Here is a 17,167-nt window from a genome sequence, read left to right as displayed (position 1 = left end):
TTTATCCAGCCCTCCCGGGAGCAAGCTGCTAGCCGCGGGGTTTCTTTCGGTTTCTGGCTCTCCCCTCCGTGGGGCTCTGGGCTGTGGGCACGGCCCTGGGCAGGAGTTTATCCAGCCCTCCCGGGAGCAAGCTGCTAGCCGCGGGGTTTCTTTCGGTTTCTGGCTCTCCCCTCCGTGGGGCTCTGGGCTGTGGGCACGGCCCTGGGCAGGAGTTTATCCAGCCCTCCCGGGAGCAAGCTGCTAGCCGCGGGGTTTCTTTCGGTTTCTGGCTCTCCCCTCCGTGGGGCTCTGGGCTGTGGGCACGGCCCTGGGCAGGAGTTTATCCAGCCCTCCCGGGAGCAAGCTGCTAGCCGCGGGGTTTCTTTCGGTTTCTGGCTCTCCCCTCCGTGGGGCTCTGGGCTGTGGGCACGGCCCTGGGCAGGAGTTTATCCAGCCCTCCCGGGAGCAAGCTGCTAGCCGCGGGGTTTCTTTCGGTTTCTGGCTCTCCCCTCCGTTCCCCTGGCCCCAGGGATATCTGCAGCGGGCTATCTTCCAGGACAGACACCAAGAGGCCGGCCCAGCCCCCTCTTGCTGTGTTTTACTGCGTGGTTCCCACAATCGCAGCTGCAGCCGCTCCTGGGTTTTTCTCTTTTATTATTTTTTTTTAATTAAAAGAGCCCATTGGTCTCCAGATGCCAAACCCTGTCTTCCCCAGATCTCCACGCGGCTGCAGGACTTCCAGCCAGCTTACTCACTCATTTCAGAATGCGGACTCCCAGTTTCTCCAAGTATACAGCCCCTGGGAACTAGCAGATCTCATCCAGCTGACGCATCGCTGTAACCGGTATTCTGGGTCACTCTCTGGTCCTTATCTAGTGTTTCTCATGGAGGTGTTCCTTTGCCCTGTCTCACCTAGCCGCTGTCTTAGTTTGTCCCCCTCTATCCACTTTTGAAAGTGGGGTATTGAGGTCTCCAACTATTATTGTAGGAGTGTCTATTTCTCCCTCCCATTATGTCAATTTTGGCTTATATGTTTTGGGTATTCTGTTGTTAGATGCATGTATGTTTATAATTATTTTATCTTCTTGGTAGACTGAACCTTTAGTCAATATAGAATGTCCTTCTTTGTCTTTGGTAATATTTTTGGACTTAAACCCAGTTTTGTCTGACAATCAGATAGACAATCCAGTTCTCTTTGGTTATTATTTGTGTAGAATATCTTTTAATTGGGAAATTGAATCCATTCACATTTAATGTAATTCCTGTAAGAAGGATTTACTTCTGCCATTTAGCCATTCATTTTCCATATGTCTTATGTATATTATTGTTTCTCAATTGCTGCTTTTTTTGCTATTTATTTGATTTTTTTATTGTGTACCATTTGATTCCTGTTCCAGTTTGCTAATGCTGCCAGATTGCAAAACACCAGAAATGGATTGGCTTTTATAACACAGGGTTTATTTGGTTACGCAGTTACAGTCTTAAGGCCATAAAGTGAAAAATTTTACTTTCAACCTCTGTATTTTGTATCAAAAGTGAATCTCTTGGGCTAGAATTAACAGAAACATTGTATTATGCTTCGTTTAATGTAACAAAAGCAATATACCAAAGCTAAATGCATATGGGACTCCTGCATTGGTAATGTTGTCTGACTCTTTATTCTATTTTAGATTAATGCTATCTTTGTTTGTTTGTTTTTCTCTCTTTCTCTTGCCTTTTTCTCTTGCCTCTCTGCCTTCTTTGACTCTTCCTCCATCTTTGTGGAAGAAACGTCCTTACATAGAGAGAGGCGATGGTGCTCAATACATAAATACATGACTATACAGGGAACCAATGATTGTTTATTTAGGACAGAATATATAGTGTTTGAACAAAACCATCTTAAAAGAAATGGATTGATGAAGAAACCTTGAGGGCACTATATTGAGTGACATAAGACAACACATAAAGGCAAATATTGCAGGGTCTCACTGATATGAACTAATTACAATATGTAAACTCATAGACATGAAATATAAGTTACCAGGATACAGAATGAGGCTAAAGAATGGGGAGCAGTTGCTTATTATGAGCAGAATGTTCAACTAGGGTGAATGTAAATATTTGGAAATGGACAAGGGTGATGGTAGCATGTAATGAGAATCACTAACAGTGCTAAAAGGTGTGTGCATGTGGTAGAAAGGGCAGCGAACTCTTGCTATTTTCCATCAAGGTACGGGGGTGCTGGCTTCTCACTGAATCTGGGGAGCCGCCTGAGAGTGTCGGCGGGTATGAATCAATAATGGAGGGGGGGCGTGGTTAGGGGTATGGGAGGATCTGAGTTTCCTTTTTTTTTGTCTTTATTTCTTCTCTGGAGTAGTGAAAATGTTCTAAAAATTGAAAAAAAATAATTGTGTTGATGGATGCACAGCTGTATGGTGGTGCCGTGGGCAATTGATTGTACACTTTGGCTCTTTGGATAGTTGTAGGGTATCTGAACAGTCACAGTAAAAAAAAAAAAAAAAAAAAAAAATATATATATATATATATATATATATATATATAAATAGATTGGGGTGATGAATGCATAACTATGTGATGGTACTGCGAACAGTTGATGTATACCATGGATGATTGTATGGTATATGAATATATCTCAATAAAACTGGATTAAAAAAAAGTGAGTCTCTTGTAGACAGCAAATAGATGGATCATGTTCATTTATTTTTTAAATCCATCTGCCAATCTCTGACTTTTAATTGGGAAATTGAATCCATTCACATTTAAAGTAATTACTGTAAGAAGGATTTACTTCTGCCATTTAGCCATTCATTTTCCATATGTCTTATGTATATTATTGTTTCTCAATTGCTGCTTTTTTTGCTATTTATTTGATTTTTTTATTGTGTACCATTTGATTTCTGTTCCAGTTTGCTAATGCTGCCAGATTGCAAAACACCAGAAATGGATTGGCTTTTATAAAACAGGGTTTATTTGGTTACACAGTTACAGTCTTAAGGCCATAAAGTGTCCAAGGTAATGCATCAACATTTGGGTACCTTCACTGGAGGATGGTCAATGGCATCCGGAAAACTTCTCTTATCTGGGAAGGCATGTGCCTGGCATCTGCTTGCTCTCAGATTGCAATTCAAAATGACTTTCTCTCAGAATCTTCCTCTCTAGGCCACAGCTCCTCTTCAAAATGTTGCTCTCAGTTGCTCTTGAGGCGTTTGTCCTCTCTTAGCTTCTCTGGAGCAAGAGTCTGCTTTCAACAGCCATCTTCAAACTGTCTCTCATGTGCAGCTCCTCTCTCAGCTCCTGTATGTTCTTCAAGTGTCCCTCTTGGCTGTAGCAAGCCCGCTCCTGTCTGAGCTTATATAGTGCTCCAGTAAACCAATCAAGACCCATGCTGAATGGGCGGGGCCACATCTCCATGGAAATTATCCAGAGTTATCACCCACAGTTGGATGGGGTGCATTTCCATGGAAACAACTTAATCCAAATGTTCCAACTTAATCCCCACTAATATGTCTGTCCCCACAAGACTGCATCTAAGAACATGTTTTTTCTGGGGGACATAATATATACAAACTGGTACAATTCCCTTCTTTACTTTTTTGTATATTTCAAGTAATTTTCTTAGTGGTTTCCTTGGGGATTGCAATTTAATATTTAATATTTTAAACTGATAGCCATCCAGTTTGAATAATGCCAATTGAGTTTCAATAGTATACAAATGATCTGCTCCTATACATCTCTGTCCCTCTTCCATTATATTGTTATTGTCACAGACTACATCTTTATATACTGAGTGCCCATTAACATAGATTTATAATTATTGTTTTATTAATTTGCTTTTTAAATCACGTAAGAATAAAATGGAGGAGTAACAAGGCAAATGTACAATAATTTGACTTTTTATTTGTCTATATAGTTACTTTTACCAGTGTTCTTTGTTTCTTCTATGGTTTTGAGTTACTGTCTAGTGTCCTTTCATTTTAGCCTGAAGGACTCCCTTTAACATTTCTTGCAGGGCAGGTCTACTGAAAATGAACTCCCCAACTTCTGTTTATCTGGAAATTTCGTAATTTCTCCTTGATCCTTGAAGGATGATTTAGTCTGGTATAGAATTCTGTGTTGATAGTTGTTTTTTTCTTTCAGGACTTTAAATATGTCATCCCATTGCCTTCCAGCCTCCAGGTTTTTTGTTTTGTTTTTGTTTTTAAAGGTTTTAAGATATATTCACATACCATACAATCCATCCAAAGTGCAAAATCAGTGGTTCACAGTATCATCACATAGTTGTGCATTCATCACCACAACCAATTTTAGAACATTTTCATTACTCCAAAAAAAAAAAACCCCAAACGTTCCATACTCCTTAACACCCTCCCCCCTATTTTTGACTTTTAGTGTTGATGTGGTACATTTGTTACTGTTGATGAAAGAATATTAAAATATTACTGTTAACTATAGTCCATAGTTTGCAATGGGTGAATTTTCCCCGATGGACTACTCTATTATTAACTCCTTGTAATAGTGGCATACACTTACTCTGTTTTTGTTTTTAATGAGAAATGAGTTGTTAATCTAGTTGAAGATTTCTTGTTTGTGATATGTTGCTTCTCTCTTTCTGCTTTCAAAATTCTCTCTTTGTCTTTGGGTTTTGACTCTTTGACTATAATATGTCCTGATGTAAATTTCTTTGTGTTTCCCTTTGACATTTGTTGAGCTTCTTGGATCTATGCTCGTGTTTTCATCAGACATGGGAAGTTTTGGGCCGTGATTTCTTCAAATATATTTTTGGCTCCTTTCTCTCACTTCTTCTTCTTGGATTCCTATGATGCATATTTGATGTGCTTCATAGTGTCCCACTGGCCTCTCAGCCTCTGTTCATTTTTTTTTTAATTCAGTTTTTTTTTTAATTCATTTTATTGAGATATGTTCACATACCATTCAGTCATACAAAACAAATTGTACATTCAGTTGTTCACAGCACCATTACATAGTTGTACATTCATCACCAAAATCAATCCCCGACACCCTCATTACCACACACACAAAAATAATCAGAATAATAATTAAAGTGAAAAGGAGCAACTAAAGTAGAAAAGAACACTGGGCACCCTTGTCTGTTTGTTTGTTTGTTTGTTTCCTTCCCCCACCTTTCCACTCATCCATCCAAAAACTAGACAAAGGGGAGTGTGATCCCCATGGCCCCCCCAATCCCACTGTTCCCCCTCATAAGCCACATTTTTATACAATTGTCTTCAAGATTCCTAGGTTCTGGGTTGTAGTTTGATAGTTTCAGGTATCTACCACCAGCTACCCCAATTCATTACAACCTAAAATGGGTTGTCTATATTGTGCGTAAGAGTGCCCACCAGAGTGACCTCTCGGCTCCTTTTGGAATCTCTCTGCCACTGAAGCTTATTTCATTTCCTTTCACATCCCCCTTTTGGTCAAGAAGATGTTCTTCATCCCATGATGCCGGGTCTACATTCCTCCCCAGGTGTCATATTTCACGTTGCCAGGGAGATTCACTACCCTGGGTGTCTGATCCCATGTAGGGGGGAGGGCAGTGATTTCACCTTTCAAGTTGGCTTAGCTAGAGAGAGAGGGCCACATCTGAGCAACAAAGAAGCATTCGGGAGGAAGCTTTTAGGCACATTTTATTCAGTTTTATTGAAATATATTCACATACCATACAATAATCCATGGTATACAATCAACTGTTCACAGTACGATCATATAGTTATGCATTCATCACCACTATCTACTTCTGAACATTTTCCTTACATCAGAAAGAATCAGAATAAGAATAAAAAATAAAAGTAAAAAAAGAACACCCAAACCATCCCCCATCCCACCCTATTTGTCATTTAGTTTTTGTCCCCATTTTTCACCCATCCATCCATATACTAGATAAAGGGAGTATGATCCACAAGCTTTTCACAATCACACTGTCACCCCTTGTAATCTACATTATTATACAGTCATCTTCAGGAGTCCAGACTACTGGGTTGGAGTTTGGTAGTTTCAGGTATTTACTTCTAGCTATTCCAATACATTAAAACCTAAGAGGTGTTCTCTATATACTGCATAAGAATGTCCATCAGAGTGACCTCTCAACTCCATTTGAAATCTCTCAGCCACTGAAATTATTTTGTCTCATTTTGAATCCCTCTTTTGGTCAAGAAGATATTCTTAATCCCATGATGCCGGGTCCAGATTCATCTCCGGGAGTCATAGCCTGCATTGCTAGGGAGATTTACACCCCTGGAAATCGGGTCCCATGTAGGGGGGAAGGCAGTGAGTTCACCTGCTGAGGTGGCTCAGTTAGAGAGAGAGAGAGGGCCACATCTGAGCAACAAAGAGGTACTCAGGGGGAGACTCTTAGGCACAATTATATGCAAGTTAAGCCTCTCCTTTGCAGGAACAATGCTCTGTTCATTTTTCTTTATTGTTTTCTTTCTGCTCAGATGGGATAATTTCAATTGCCTTATCTTCAAGTTTGCTAATCCTTTCTGCTGCCTGTTCAAATCTGCTGATGAACTTCTAGTGAATTCTTTCATTTGTTATTGTACTTTTCAGCTCCAAGATTTTTGTTCCTTTTTACGTTTTCTATCACTTTATAGATATCATTTTGTTAATACATAATTTTCCTGACTCACTTTAGTTCTTTATTCATGGTTTCCTTTAGCTCATTGGGCACCTTTAAGACAGCTAATTTAGTATCTTTGACTAGTAATTCCAATGTCTGGGCTTCCTCAGGGATAGGTTCTGTCAAATACTTTTTGCCCTGTGAATATGCCATTCTTTTTTTTTTTTTTTTTGGAGGGGGGGGTATGCTTTGTAATTTTATGTTGAGAACTGTACATTCTATATATTATAATATGATATCTCTCAAAATCTGATTTTCCCACATTTCTGGGATTGCTGATTCTTACTTGTTGAGACCTGCAATCATCTCTTTGTGACTTTTCCAAACTATTTTTGTGTGTGCAGTCCTTGTTGTGCATGGCCTCTGAAATTTATGTTCTGTTATCTTTATGGTCAGCCAGTAAACTGACAAAGATTTCTTTAAATGTCTGATTCCACAAAAAGGGGGGAAATACTGTCCATTTAAGTTCCAGTAGATGCCACTGGGGGAAGTCATTGCAACCCAAGAGGGCCAAAAGAAATGCAACTGTCTGCACTGTCCCTCAAAGAAATGCCAGACCAACTAAAATATACACCCACAAATTTCTGGAGGGCAAGGTCTCTACTGCCCACTCTGGCACCAGCCAGCTGCTCCAAGAATATGGTCACTATCCCCACAGCTATGGCAGGGTGAAGAATGAAGGATGGTAGCTGGTTTGCACATGCTGCTCTCTTATGAAAAATCATGAGCTTCCCTTTCATGAAGCACTTCCCTGGTTGTTATATATGTCCAGTCAGGTTCCTGAGTTCCAGAATAGTTTATTCCCATTGCTCTTTACAGCTCATTAATAGTTTCAGTGGATTTTACCCGATATATGGTGTGCCCCCTAGAGCTTCCTACTCCACTATTTTGCCTGAGATCACTGAAGTAACATTCTTTTACTCCAGCTCATAATTATAAGGCAATCAAAGGCCTATTCTACTTTTTACAAACTCTCTCCATTTCTCTTCTCATTTTTAATTGTTACACTTTATCACATTTTCACAGCATATAGTCATTTCATACCATACTTTCTCCCTTCTAACCATTTTATTTCTAGAAATAAATATATTTAATGCTCATATCCAGTTATATTGATATTTATCCAGTTCTTTTAGTTGTTTGAAGCCTTTGCTTTAGCAGATTCCTCAGGATGGATTCATGGGTATAATACAGTATTCCATGAATTTCTTGCATGTTCTAAACAGTTTGTCTGGTACTTTTATACTTGGAAGTCAGTTTCCCTGGATATAGAATCCTTGGCTCATAGTTTATTTTCTTGAGTATTCTAAACATAGCAATCCAATATATTCTGTCATAAAGCATTGCTGTCTAAAAATCTGATGATAATTTTTTCTCTTGTAAATGATTTGGTCAGTTGCCTGGATGGCCAAAGGAGGTGTTTTATTTTGTTTTTGTTTTTGTTTTATATTTCAGTATTGGTCATTCTGGGTTGATTTTACCCAATATATGATATGCCCCCTAAGTGATAGTTTGAAGCTATATGTACCTCAGAAAAGACCATGTTCTTTTAATCCATTCCTGTAGGTGTAGATCTGCTATAGGTGGGACCTTTTGATTAGGTTATTTCAGTTGAGGCGTGTCCCAGGGTGGGTCTTAATCCTCTTACTGGAGTCCTTTTTAAGAGGATAAAAGACAGAAAGAAGTCACACAAAAGCTAAGAGAGGACCAACAGAAAACAGAGAGGAAACCACTGAAGCCAGAAGCTGAAAGTAGTGATACCCAGAAGAGAAGGTCCAGCTAACACCAGCCATGCGCCTTCCCAGGTGAGAGGTGTCCCAGATGCACAGTTCAGGTATCATCCTTTTGATGCCTTGAGTTAGACATTTTCATAGCCTAAGAACTGCAAATTGTAAACTGTAATAAATACCCATTGTAAAAGCCAACCCATTTCTAGTATATTGCATTTCATGAGCTTTACCAAACCAAAACACCTTATAGATAGTTTCAAGTCTTTTTTATAATTTCAAGGTAGCTTGAATTATAATTTAAAACTTTTTCTTCTTTACCTACTGTTGGGGATTTAATCATGTTCCCCACAAAAGGCATGTTCAGGTCCCAACCCCTGGTCCTGTGGGTGTGAACACATTTGTAAATAGGACCTTTGAAGATATTATTAGTTAAGGTAAGCTCAACATGAACAAGGGTGGGCCTTAATCCAATACGGCAGAAGTCCTTACAAGCAAAAGAAATTGGACACACAGAGAGAAGCAATGGAGAGCAGGAAGAAGCTGGAAGTCTTCTTGGAAGAGAGAGGAGAAAATGCTGCTGTGTGCATTGCCATGTGACCGGAAAGCCAAGGACTAAGGATTGGCAGCAGCCAACCCTGGAATGACACAGACTTTGAGAGGAAAGTATTACCTTGCTGAAGACTCAATTGTGGACTTTCCCTAACCTCAAAATCTAGAGCTAATAAATTTCCATTTTTAAATCAAACCATTGTATGGGATTTGTTTTAGCAGCCAGGAAACTGAAACAGACCCTCTTATTATTTGTATGTTGTATCATCTTTGCCTATCTAATATATCTGTCACTTTCTCTTTTTTAAATTTTTTTTTTAAATTCAGTTTTATTGAAACATATTCACATACCAAACAATCATCCATGGTATACAATCAGCTGTTCACAATACAATCATATAGTTATGCATTCATCACCACAATCTATTTCTGAACATTTTCCTTACATCAGAAAGAATCAGAATAAGAACAAAAAGTAAAAGTAAAAAAATAACACCCAAACCATCCCCCCCATCCCACCCTATTTGTCATTTGGTTTTTGTCCCCACTTTTCTACCCATTCATCCACACACTAGACAAAGGGAGTGTGATCCACAAGGCCTTCACAATCACACTGTCACCCCTTGTAATCTACATTATTATACACTTGTCTTCAGGAGTCCAGACTACTGGGTTGGAGTTTGGTAGTTTCAGGTATTTACTTCTAGCTATTCCAATACATTAAAACCTAGGAGGTGTTGTCTATTTACTGCATATGAATGTCCACCAGAGTGACCTCTCGACTCCATTTGAAATCTCTCAGCCACTGAAATTATTTTGTCTCATTTTGCATTCCCCTTTTGGTCAAGAAGATATTCTCAATCCCATGATGTTGGGTCCAGATTCATCCCTGGGAGTCATATCCTGTGTTGCCAGGGAGATTTACACCCCTGGGAGTTGGGTCCCATGTAGGGGGGAAGGCAGTGAGTTCACCTGCCGAGATGGCTCAGTTAGAGAGAGAGAGAGGGCCACATCTGAGCAACAAAAAGGTACTCAGGGGGAGACTCTTAGGCACAATTATATGCAAGTTTAGCCTCTCCTTTGCAGTAACGAGCCCCACAAGGGCAAGTCCCATGATAGAGGGCTCGGCACATCAAACCACCAGTCCCAATGTTTGTGACAACATTAACACCAGTCCAGGTGAGGAAGTCCAACACTTCTGCACCTTCCCCCAGCTCCTCGGTGGGGGGGCAGGGGAGCTGTAAATATATTTTTTATTCTCTGCCCAAATTACTTAGGGATGTGTCACTATTTCACTCTAACCTATACCAACCCACCATATCTCACTTCCTATTCAAAGCTCCATGCAATCGTGGTGTTTGAACAAACTGACTGTAGAGTTATCCTGTTTAGAAAATATAGATCCTGCACCAAATAGACATCTCTTCCCTTGGTCTAACATGGAAGTTGAAATTTTATAACACAGTCAGTTTTGACCTTTTTAATTTTTTAACCTTCTATTTTTCAACATATTATCTCTTATGTTTGTTTGCTCTTGTGTTATTTGTAGTTTAGGCTTTGTTTTAGAGATAGTGCTGGTTTCTTAGAAATTTCCAATTTTTTTCTCACGTTCTATCACTTCATTTTTGAATGTTTTTAATTCTGACATGTTATTCCATAATTTTCTTAATTTCTTTTAGTTCATTTTGAAATGCTAGGTTACAGTTATCCTTTATTTATAGGCACATCTTTCTTGCATTTTCAAGTATATATTATGTTCTATGTGCTCTTATATAACTTTGTACAGGATTTAAACACGATCCTTTTATGATGCTTATTTTATGTGAAATTCTGAACGTTTGGGAAGGAGAGTTGGGGCAGGGTGGCTTTTCTAGCTTTGTTGTAGAGCTCCCTCTTGTGTTGGTTTTGTGAAGTGTTTGTGACCCTGGCTCTGTTTCCCTCCCTGTTCTTGAGCTGACCATCCTCTTTCCTTTGTTTCATTTGTCCCTCTCATGCTCAATTTGGATTCCACTTCCAGTGGTTTTTTTCTATGGCATTTGGCTTTGTTCTGTGAGGGAGCTTCTTTGGCTGCTTTTGAGAGTTCATAAGGCACATACTGCTCCAGCTACTTCAGACTTCACCATGGACCTCTTCCAGTCACCTCCTAGTTTCCAATGCTCTTCTCAAATCAGTCTGCCACACTTTCCATTGGGTAGCTGTGGTAGATTTAGGAATTTTCCTGTTTTCAGAGCCCTGTTGCATCTCTCTGCTTTGCCTCCTACAGATACTGTAGTCATGTGGATTTTGTGGCTGGTTTGTAGCTGAAATTTTTAATCATGAGTGTATTTTGAACAGGTCTTTCTTTATCTGTGGGACTCATGTTGGCCTGAATTGGGGGAAGATGATCCCCTAGAACCATATTCAGTTTGCTTCCTCCAGATGCCTCAGCGATATTGATGATGCAGGAGAAATTTTTTATATTAGTTTCTCAGCTTGGGAGTTCTTGGAACTTGTACTAATTCAGACCTCAAACCAGTATGAAGACAGTCCCAAAGAAATGAATTTTCAGGAAAGACTTTCATTTTGACTCTGAGCACAGCCTGATACACGTGAGCTTCCTTATGGCACTGGATGGATTTCTTTATAGTGTATCCTTTCACTGAGGGTATTGTTTTGAAAGTCCTGGACTTATGCAAATATCTCAGGTCCAAGGCTTTATCTCCCATCTCAGATGGCCATCAAATTGCAAGCTCTTGGTTACAAGACAAGCAAGTCCCTCAGGGCAGCCCCAGCTTCAGCTCATACTCCTCTAATTTTTAGGTCACTCTTAGTTTTGGCCCCTGGGATTTTTCTATACCTTTTATGAGTTCAGCAATGCATTGAAATTGTTTATTATATTTTATCCTACATTTCTATGTGTTTCATAGCAAGGAGGATTTTAGATTACTCAACCATATTGCCAGTCTCTAGCTAAATAAGTCAAATTATTTTCACTCAAAAATATTCACTGCACTTATCTCTGAATAATAATGATGTAAGTGATTGTGCCGGTTTGAATGTATTGTGTCCCCCAAATGCCATTATCTTTGTGGTCTTGTGGGACAGACGTTTTGGTGCTGGTTAGATTTGCTTGGAATGTGCCCCACCCAGCTGTGGATGGTGACTTCAGTGGGATACTCCTATAGAGGTGTGACCCCACCCATTCAGGGTGGGCCTTGATCAGTGGAGCCATATAAAACATGCTGACTCAAAGAGACTGAAAGGAGTGCAGCTGTGAGTGACGTTTTGAAGAAGAGCAAGCTTGCTAGAGAGGAATGTCCTGGGAGAAAGCCATTTTGAAACCAGAACTTTGGAGCAGACGCCAGCCACGTGCCTTCCCAGCTAACAGAGGTTTTCCGGACGCCATTTGCCATCCTCCAGTGAAGGTACCTGATTACTGATGTGTTACCTTGGACACTTTATGGCCTTAAGACTGTAACTGTATAGCCAAATAAACCCCCTTTTTATAAAAGCCAGTCCATCTCTGGTGTTTTGCATTCTGCAGCATTAGCAAACTAGGACAGATTTTGGTACCAGAGAAGTGGGGTGCTTTTGCTGCTGAGTTTGCAAACACCAAACATGTTGGAACGGCTTTTTAAATGGATAAGGGGGAGTTTCTGGAAGAGTTGTGAGGAGCTTGATAGAAAAGGCCAAAACTGCTTTAAAGAGACTGTTTGTGGAAATGCGGACTCTAAAGATACTTCGGATGAGGCCTTGAACAGAGATGATCAATGTGTTGTTGCAAACTGGAAGAAAGGCGATCCTTGTTTTAAAGTGGCAGAGAATTTGGCAAAATTGAGTCCTGGTGTCAGATGGAAGGAAGAATCTGGAAGCAACAACCTGGAATACTTAGCTGAGGAGATCTCCAGACTACGTGTGGAGGACGTATCCTGGCTTCTCCTTGCAGCTTATAGTAAAATGCGAGCAGAGAGAGATAAACTTAGAACTGAACTCTTGGGTTCAAAGAAACCAGAAGCTGATGGCTTGGAAAATTACAGGCTTCCAGGGGGTGGAATCCCAGAAGCTACAGCCCAATGTGAGGATGTAACCAAACATGGAACCCAGCCGCCATTTCAGTACAAGCCAAGATTGGAGATGGAATTATCCAGAAAGGATTTGTGGAAAGTCCTATTGTCTGATGGCTTTGACCCCTGTATGCTTCATGCAAAGCCAACAGAATTTTTGCGAGATCTTTATAGACAGAGCCATTGCCGGTCTGGACTGGAGGAGACAGACAAGGAAAAAATTAAAGGAAAAATCTCTTCAAAGACAGAGCCATGGAGGTTGAGGTCTGGAGTCAAGAGGTCTCGGGCTGGGAGAGCGGAGCAGCCCACATGCATGGGAAGGGTGAGTTTGCCCTGGAGGTCGAGGGCGGGCATTCCACCTCGATGCTCTGGAAGAGTTTTGCCACCTCAAGTCCCAAAGAGGTTGGAGCACATTCCCAGGGAATTGGGGAGAGCCTGGCTGCCACCACACTGTTCTGAAGGGGTTGAGCGTGTGCCCCGGAGATGGAAGGGAATCCGGGAGCTGCCCCGATGTTTGAGGAGGGTGGGGCCGAGAAGGTGGTCTCCCCAATGTGTGGGTATGTTGGAGCACTCACCTAAGCATTTGGAGAGGAAAGGGCTGCCAAAAAGGCCCTTAGGAAGGGTTAGGCTTCCACTCTCTCAAGCCCCAAGGATGCAACATCGTTCTGTAAATTACTCTCAGACTTTGAAATCTAATGGAGTTTGTCCTGCAGGTTTTAGGAACTGTTTTGGTCCTGTTAACCCTGTTTTCCTTACTCTTTCTCCTTATGGCAATGGAAATGTTCATCCTATGAATGTCCCTCCTTTGTATATTGGAAGCATATAACTTGTTCTAAGTTTACAGATCCAAAGATAAGGGAGAATTGTGCCTTAGGACCCACCACGCCTAAATTGATTTTGATGGGATTTTGTACTTAACTTTTGTTACTGAAATGGTTTAAGTTTTTGTGATATTGTGATGAAATGAATGTATTTTGTATTTGGAAAGATAATGTCATTTTGGGGTCCAGGGGGTGGAATGTGCCGGTTTGAATGTATTGTGTCCCCCAAATGCCATTATCTTTGTGGTCTTGTGGGACAGACGTTTTGGTGCTGGTTAGATTTGCTTGGAATGTGCCCCACCCAGCTGTGGATGGTGACTTCAGTGGGATACTCCTATAGAGGTGTGACCCCACCCATTCAGGGTGGGCCTTGATCAGTGGAGCCATATAAAACATGCTGACTCAAAGAGACTGAAAGGAGTGCAGCTGTGAGTGACGTTTTGAAGAAGAGCAAGCTTGCTAGAGAGGAATGTCCTGGGAGAAAGCCATTTTGAAACCAGAACTTTGGAGCAGACGCCAGCCACGTGCCTTCCCAGCTAACAGAGGTTTTCCGGACGCCATTTGCCATCCTCCAGTGAAGGTACCTGATTACTGATGTGTTACCTTGGACACTTTATGGCCTTAAGACTGTAACTGTATAGCCAAATAAACCCCCTTTTTATAAAAGCCAGTCCATCTCTGGTGTTTTGCATTCTGCAGCATTAGCAAACTAGAACAGTGATTTTTATCTTATTTTTGGTACTTTTTATAGTTTCTATTTTTCTTTTAAAGACAACATGCATTCTACTTGTAATCAGAATTTTTAAAAGAATTTAGCCCCCACCCCCTTTTAAGACACATTAAGTGATTATTCTTATTATTATCATGAAAAACTGATTTAATGTTGTCTTTTTTCTTAGGCTGATGCTACCACCTGCCAGTTTAGAGTGTTTATCAGGCAGATCCAAGCAGATTCAGATTTTGCCTTTGGGTCATAACACATTAGGTTCCCAACACGTAAAAACAATGTCGAAGGTTTGAAGAAGTATCTGTTCTACTCCTCAACTAAGTGTCCTTAACTCCAGGCTCCCTCCTCTTTGCTTTCCCCCTCAAGTCACTTTTAGGCACATCATACCATATTGTCCATATCATACCGTATTGTCCATGCCTATCATTTCCATATACACATCTGTGTCCAAGGTTTTCAAATTAGATTTTTAGCAAAGTTTTCTTTTTCTTCTATTACTTTATTGCTTTCATTGACTCCAAATTCCTGGGCTCCAACAGACACACCAACACCACCACTGAAATGGACAAATCCAGAAGCAAGAAGACGCACCCACTGGTAGCAAGTTCAATCAGTCCGAATGTACCCCTGAGAGCCACCCTGAGCCACAGCCTCTGGGAACAAGAGAACTCAGAAGAGCCCTCCATAGAGATACCTGTGGCCAGTGCCCTAGGAGGGGACTTCTGGGGACCCTAACACCCAGCCAAAACAGGATGATATTTCCTTGGCTTCAGTGCACTTGCTACGACTTCCTGTAAAGCCATTTTCATATTGTAGGCCAGGTGACCATGGGAGAGGTAAGGTGGTGTTTGTAACAAGGTTCTTCTGTACTTCTACCAATAAACCTTCTGGTGAGTCCCTCTTTGCAGTAGGTTGTGCTATAGGAAGGCTTCAGGCTGGATAAGGACAAGTTAGTAGCAAGAGTTCACTTCTTGGGAAAATAAGTTGAAAAAAGTTGTCTGCTCAGTAGAAACACCAAAGCAGCCAAACAAAGCCAAGAAAACCAGTCCAGAGAAAAGGGTCTCTGGGGAATAATCCAACTTCCTGTTTCAAAGGGGTAGGGTGCCTAGCAAAGCTGAGGCAGGCTTGTTATAAGCCCAAAGTGAAAGATACCATGAAGATGGCCAACTGAGAGGTGCCATTGTGTGCTCCCTTTGTTTTGAGCAAAAAATTGACTCCTCAGCTCCCCACTCCCTGAATTAGCATAAAATTTATGAAGGCTTACCAGGGGTCGTACAAACTTTGGTTGCTAATGAAGACATGGCTTCTGATAAGGGAAATGCTGACCTGTTACCGGGAACCCCACATGATTTGACTTTTACTACCAGAACCTAATGAAAGCAAACTGGAAGGTATGTTGTGTGTATTGGGGATGAGGGGGGGAGCTTTGGCCAGCCTCTAGACAAGTAGAGAATGTTTACTTGGGAAATAATACCACAATGTTCAACAAATGTTTATTGAGCTCTTGCTAAGTGCCAGGAACCATGATAGATTATGGATATATTAGAGAGAAGGAGACAGCTACACAAATTCCCCGATTTTTACAAAGGGTTTGTTTGGAGGAGATACCAAGCCTATTTTGGAGACATAGAAAGGACGCTAAGGTTGAGGTGAAGTTGAGCCACCCTGTCTCCAAATAAAGGCTGGAGGACCTGCTTTCCCATATTCACCCTTTGTGGGATAGGGGGAGGTAGGCTGAGCTGAAAGAATGCCTAATGTTTTCAGATTTCTCTTGTCCCAAATAAAAAAACAAAACAAAACAAAAACTTTTTTGACTTGTTACAATCGAATAAATGGAGAATTGTTGGTGCTGGTGAGGGACATTTAGAAGGTGAACTTACAAGACACTAATAAGAAGGATGATCGTCCTTCCCAATTTATGCCTGCTGTCCTCATATCTTTATTAATAGTGTACCCATTCACTCTCAAAAGTGTCCTTGTATGAATGATAAAGTATATGGTTCCCTAACTCTAATATGGTGTGTTTATCAATACTTAAGGGATCGTTATCCCTGATTGCCTCAGTTGAAGCCTCCATCAGCTCTCAACTAGGCTATTGCAATACCCTAATTGGTCTCCCAGACTCCATCATTATTATAATAACAATAAGAGCTAACATTCCTTAGAAACTTACTATATGCCAGGCACTATGCTAAGAATTTACAAAGATCATTTAATCCACACCACAACCCATTGGGAGAGGTAGATACTCTATTATCACATTGTACCAATGATGAACGTAAGCCTCAGAGAAGTTCAGGAACTTACTTAAGTCATACCACTAGTAAATAGCAGAGCTAGAACCCGAACCCAGGCTGTCTAACTCTGCTCTTGATGCCTTCCCAATCCCTTCCAATCCATTCTTCTTCCACACCTCTATAATAGCAATTTTTCTGAAACGTAAATCTGACCATAGTTCTCCCCTTGATAATTCCAAACTCTTTGACATGAAATGACAAGGCCCTGCCTATCTCTCCAGCCTCTCCACTAGTCATTGCCCTTCTTAAACCTTGTGCTTCCACTATGCCAAACTTCTTGTGACTGTCTCAGTGCACCATGTTTTTAGATACTGCAAGGATGTTACCTATACTTTTGCTCTATCCAAGATACCTCTCCTTGCTTTTTCTATCTGTTGC

General features: G+C 40.9%; 1 protein-coding gene across 2 annotated transcripts in view; it reads left to right on the top strand.

Annotated features, from left to right (window-relative positions):
* Positions 1-16,398, top strand: part of FAM71F2 (family with sequence similarity 71 member F2) — a 48,501-nt gene extending 32,103 nt beyond the window's left edge. Inside the window, exons 4-5 of one of the 2 annotated variants that reach the window (XM_037836226.1) lie at positions 695-823; positions 15,032-16,398. In XM_037836226.1, coding sequence (XP_037692154.1) covers positions 695-823; positions 15,032-15,227 — 325 coding nt within the window. In that variant the 3' untranslated portion in view covers positions 15,228-16,398. The remainder of the gene's footprint in view (positions 1-694; positions 824-15,031) is intronic. The other variant, XM_037836225.1, reaches the window with a different exon arrangement.
* Positions 16,399-17,167: the final 769 nt, after the last annotated feature.

Source organism: Choloepus didactylus, chromosome 5 (assembly GCF_015220235.1).
Source record: "Choloepus didactylus isolate mChoDid1 chromosome 5, mChoDid1.pri, whole genome shotgun sequence".
NCBI lineage: Eukaryota > Metazoa > Chordata > Mammalia > Pilosa > Megalonychidae > Choloepus > Choloepus didactylus.
The sequence above is the reverse complement of the archived record's forward strand: the minus strand, read 5'-3'. Positions and strand labels throughout refer to the sequence as shown.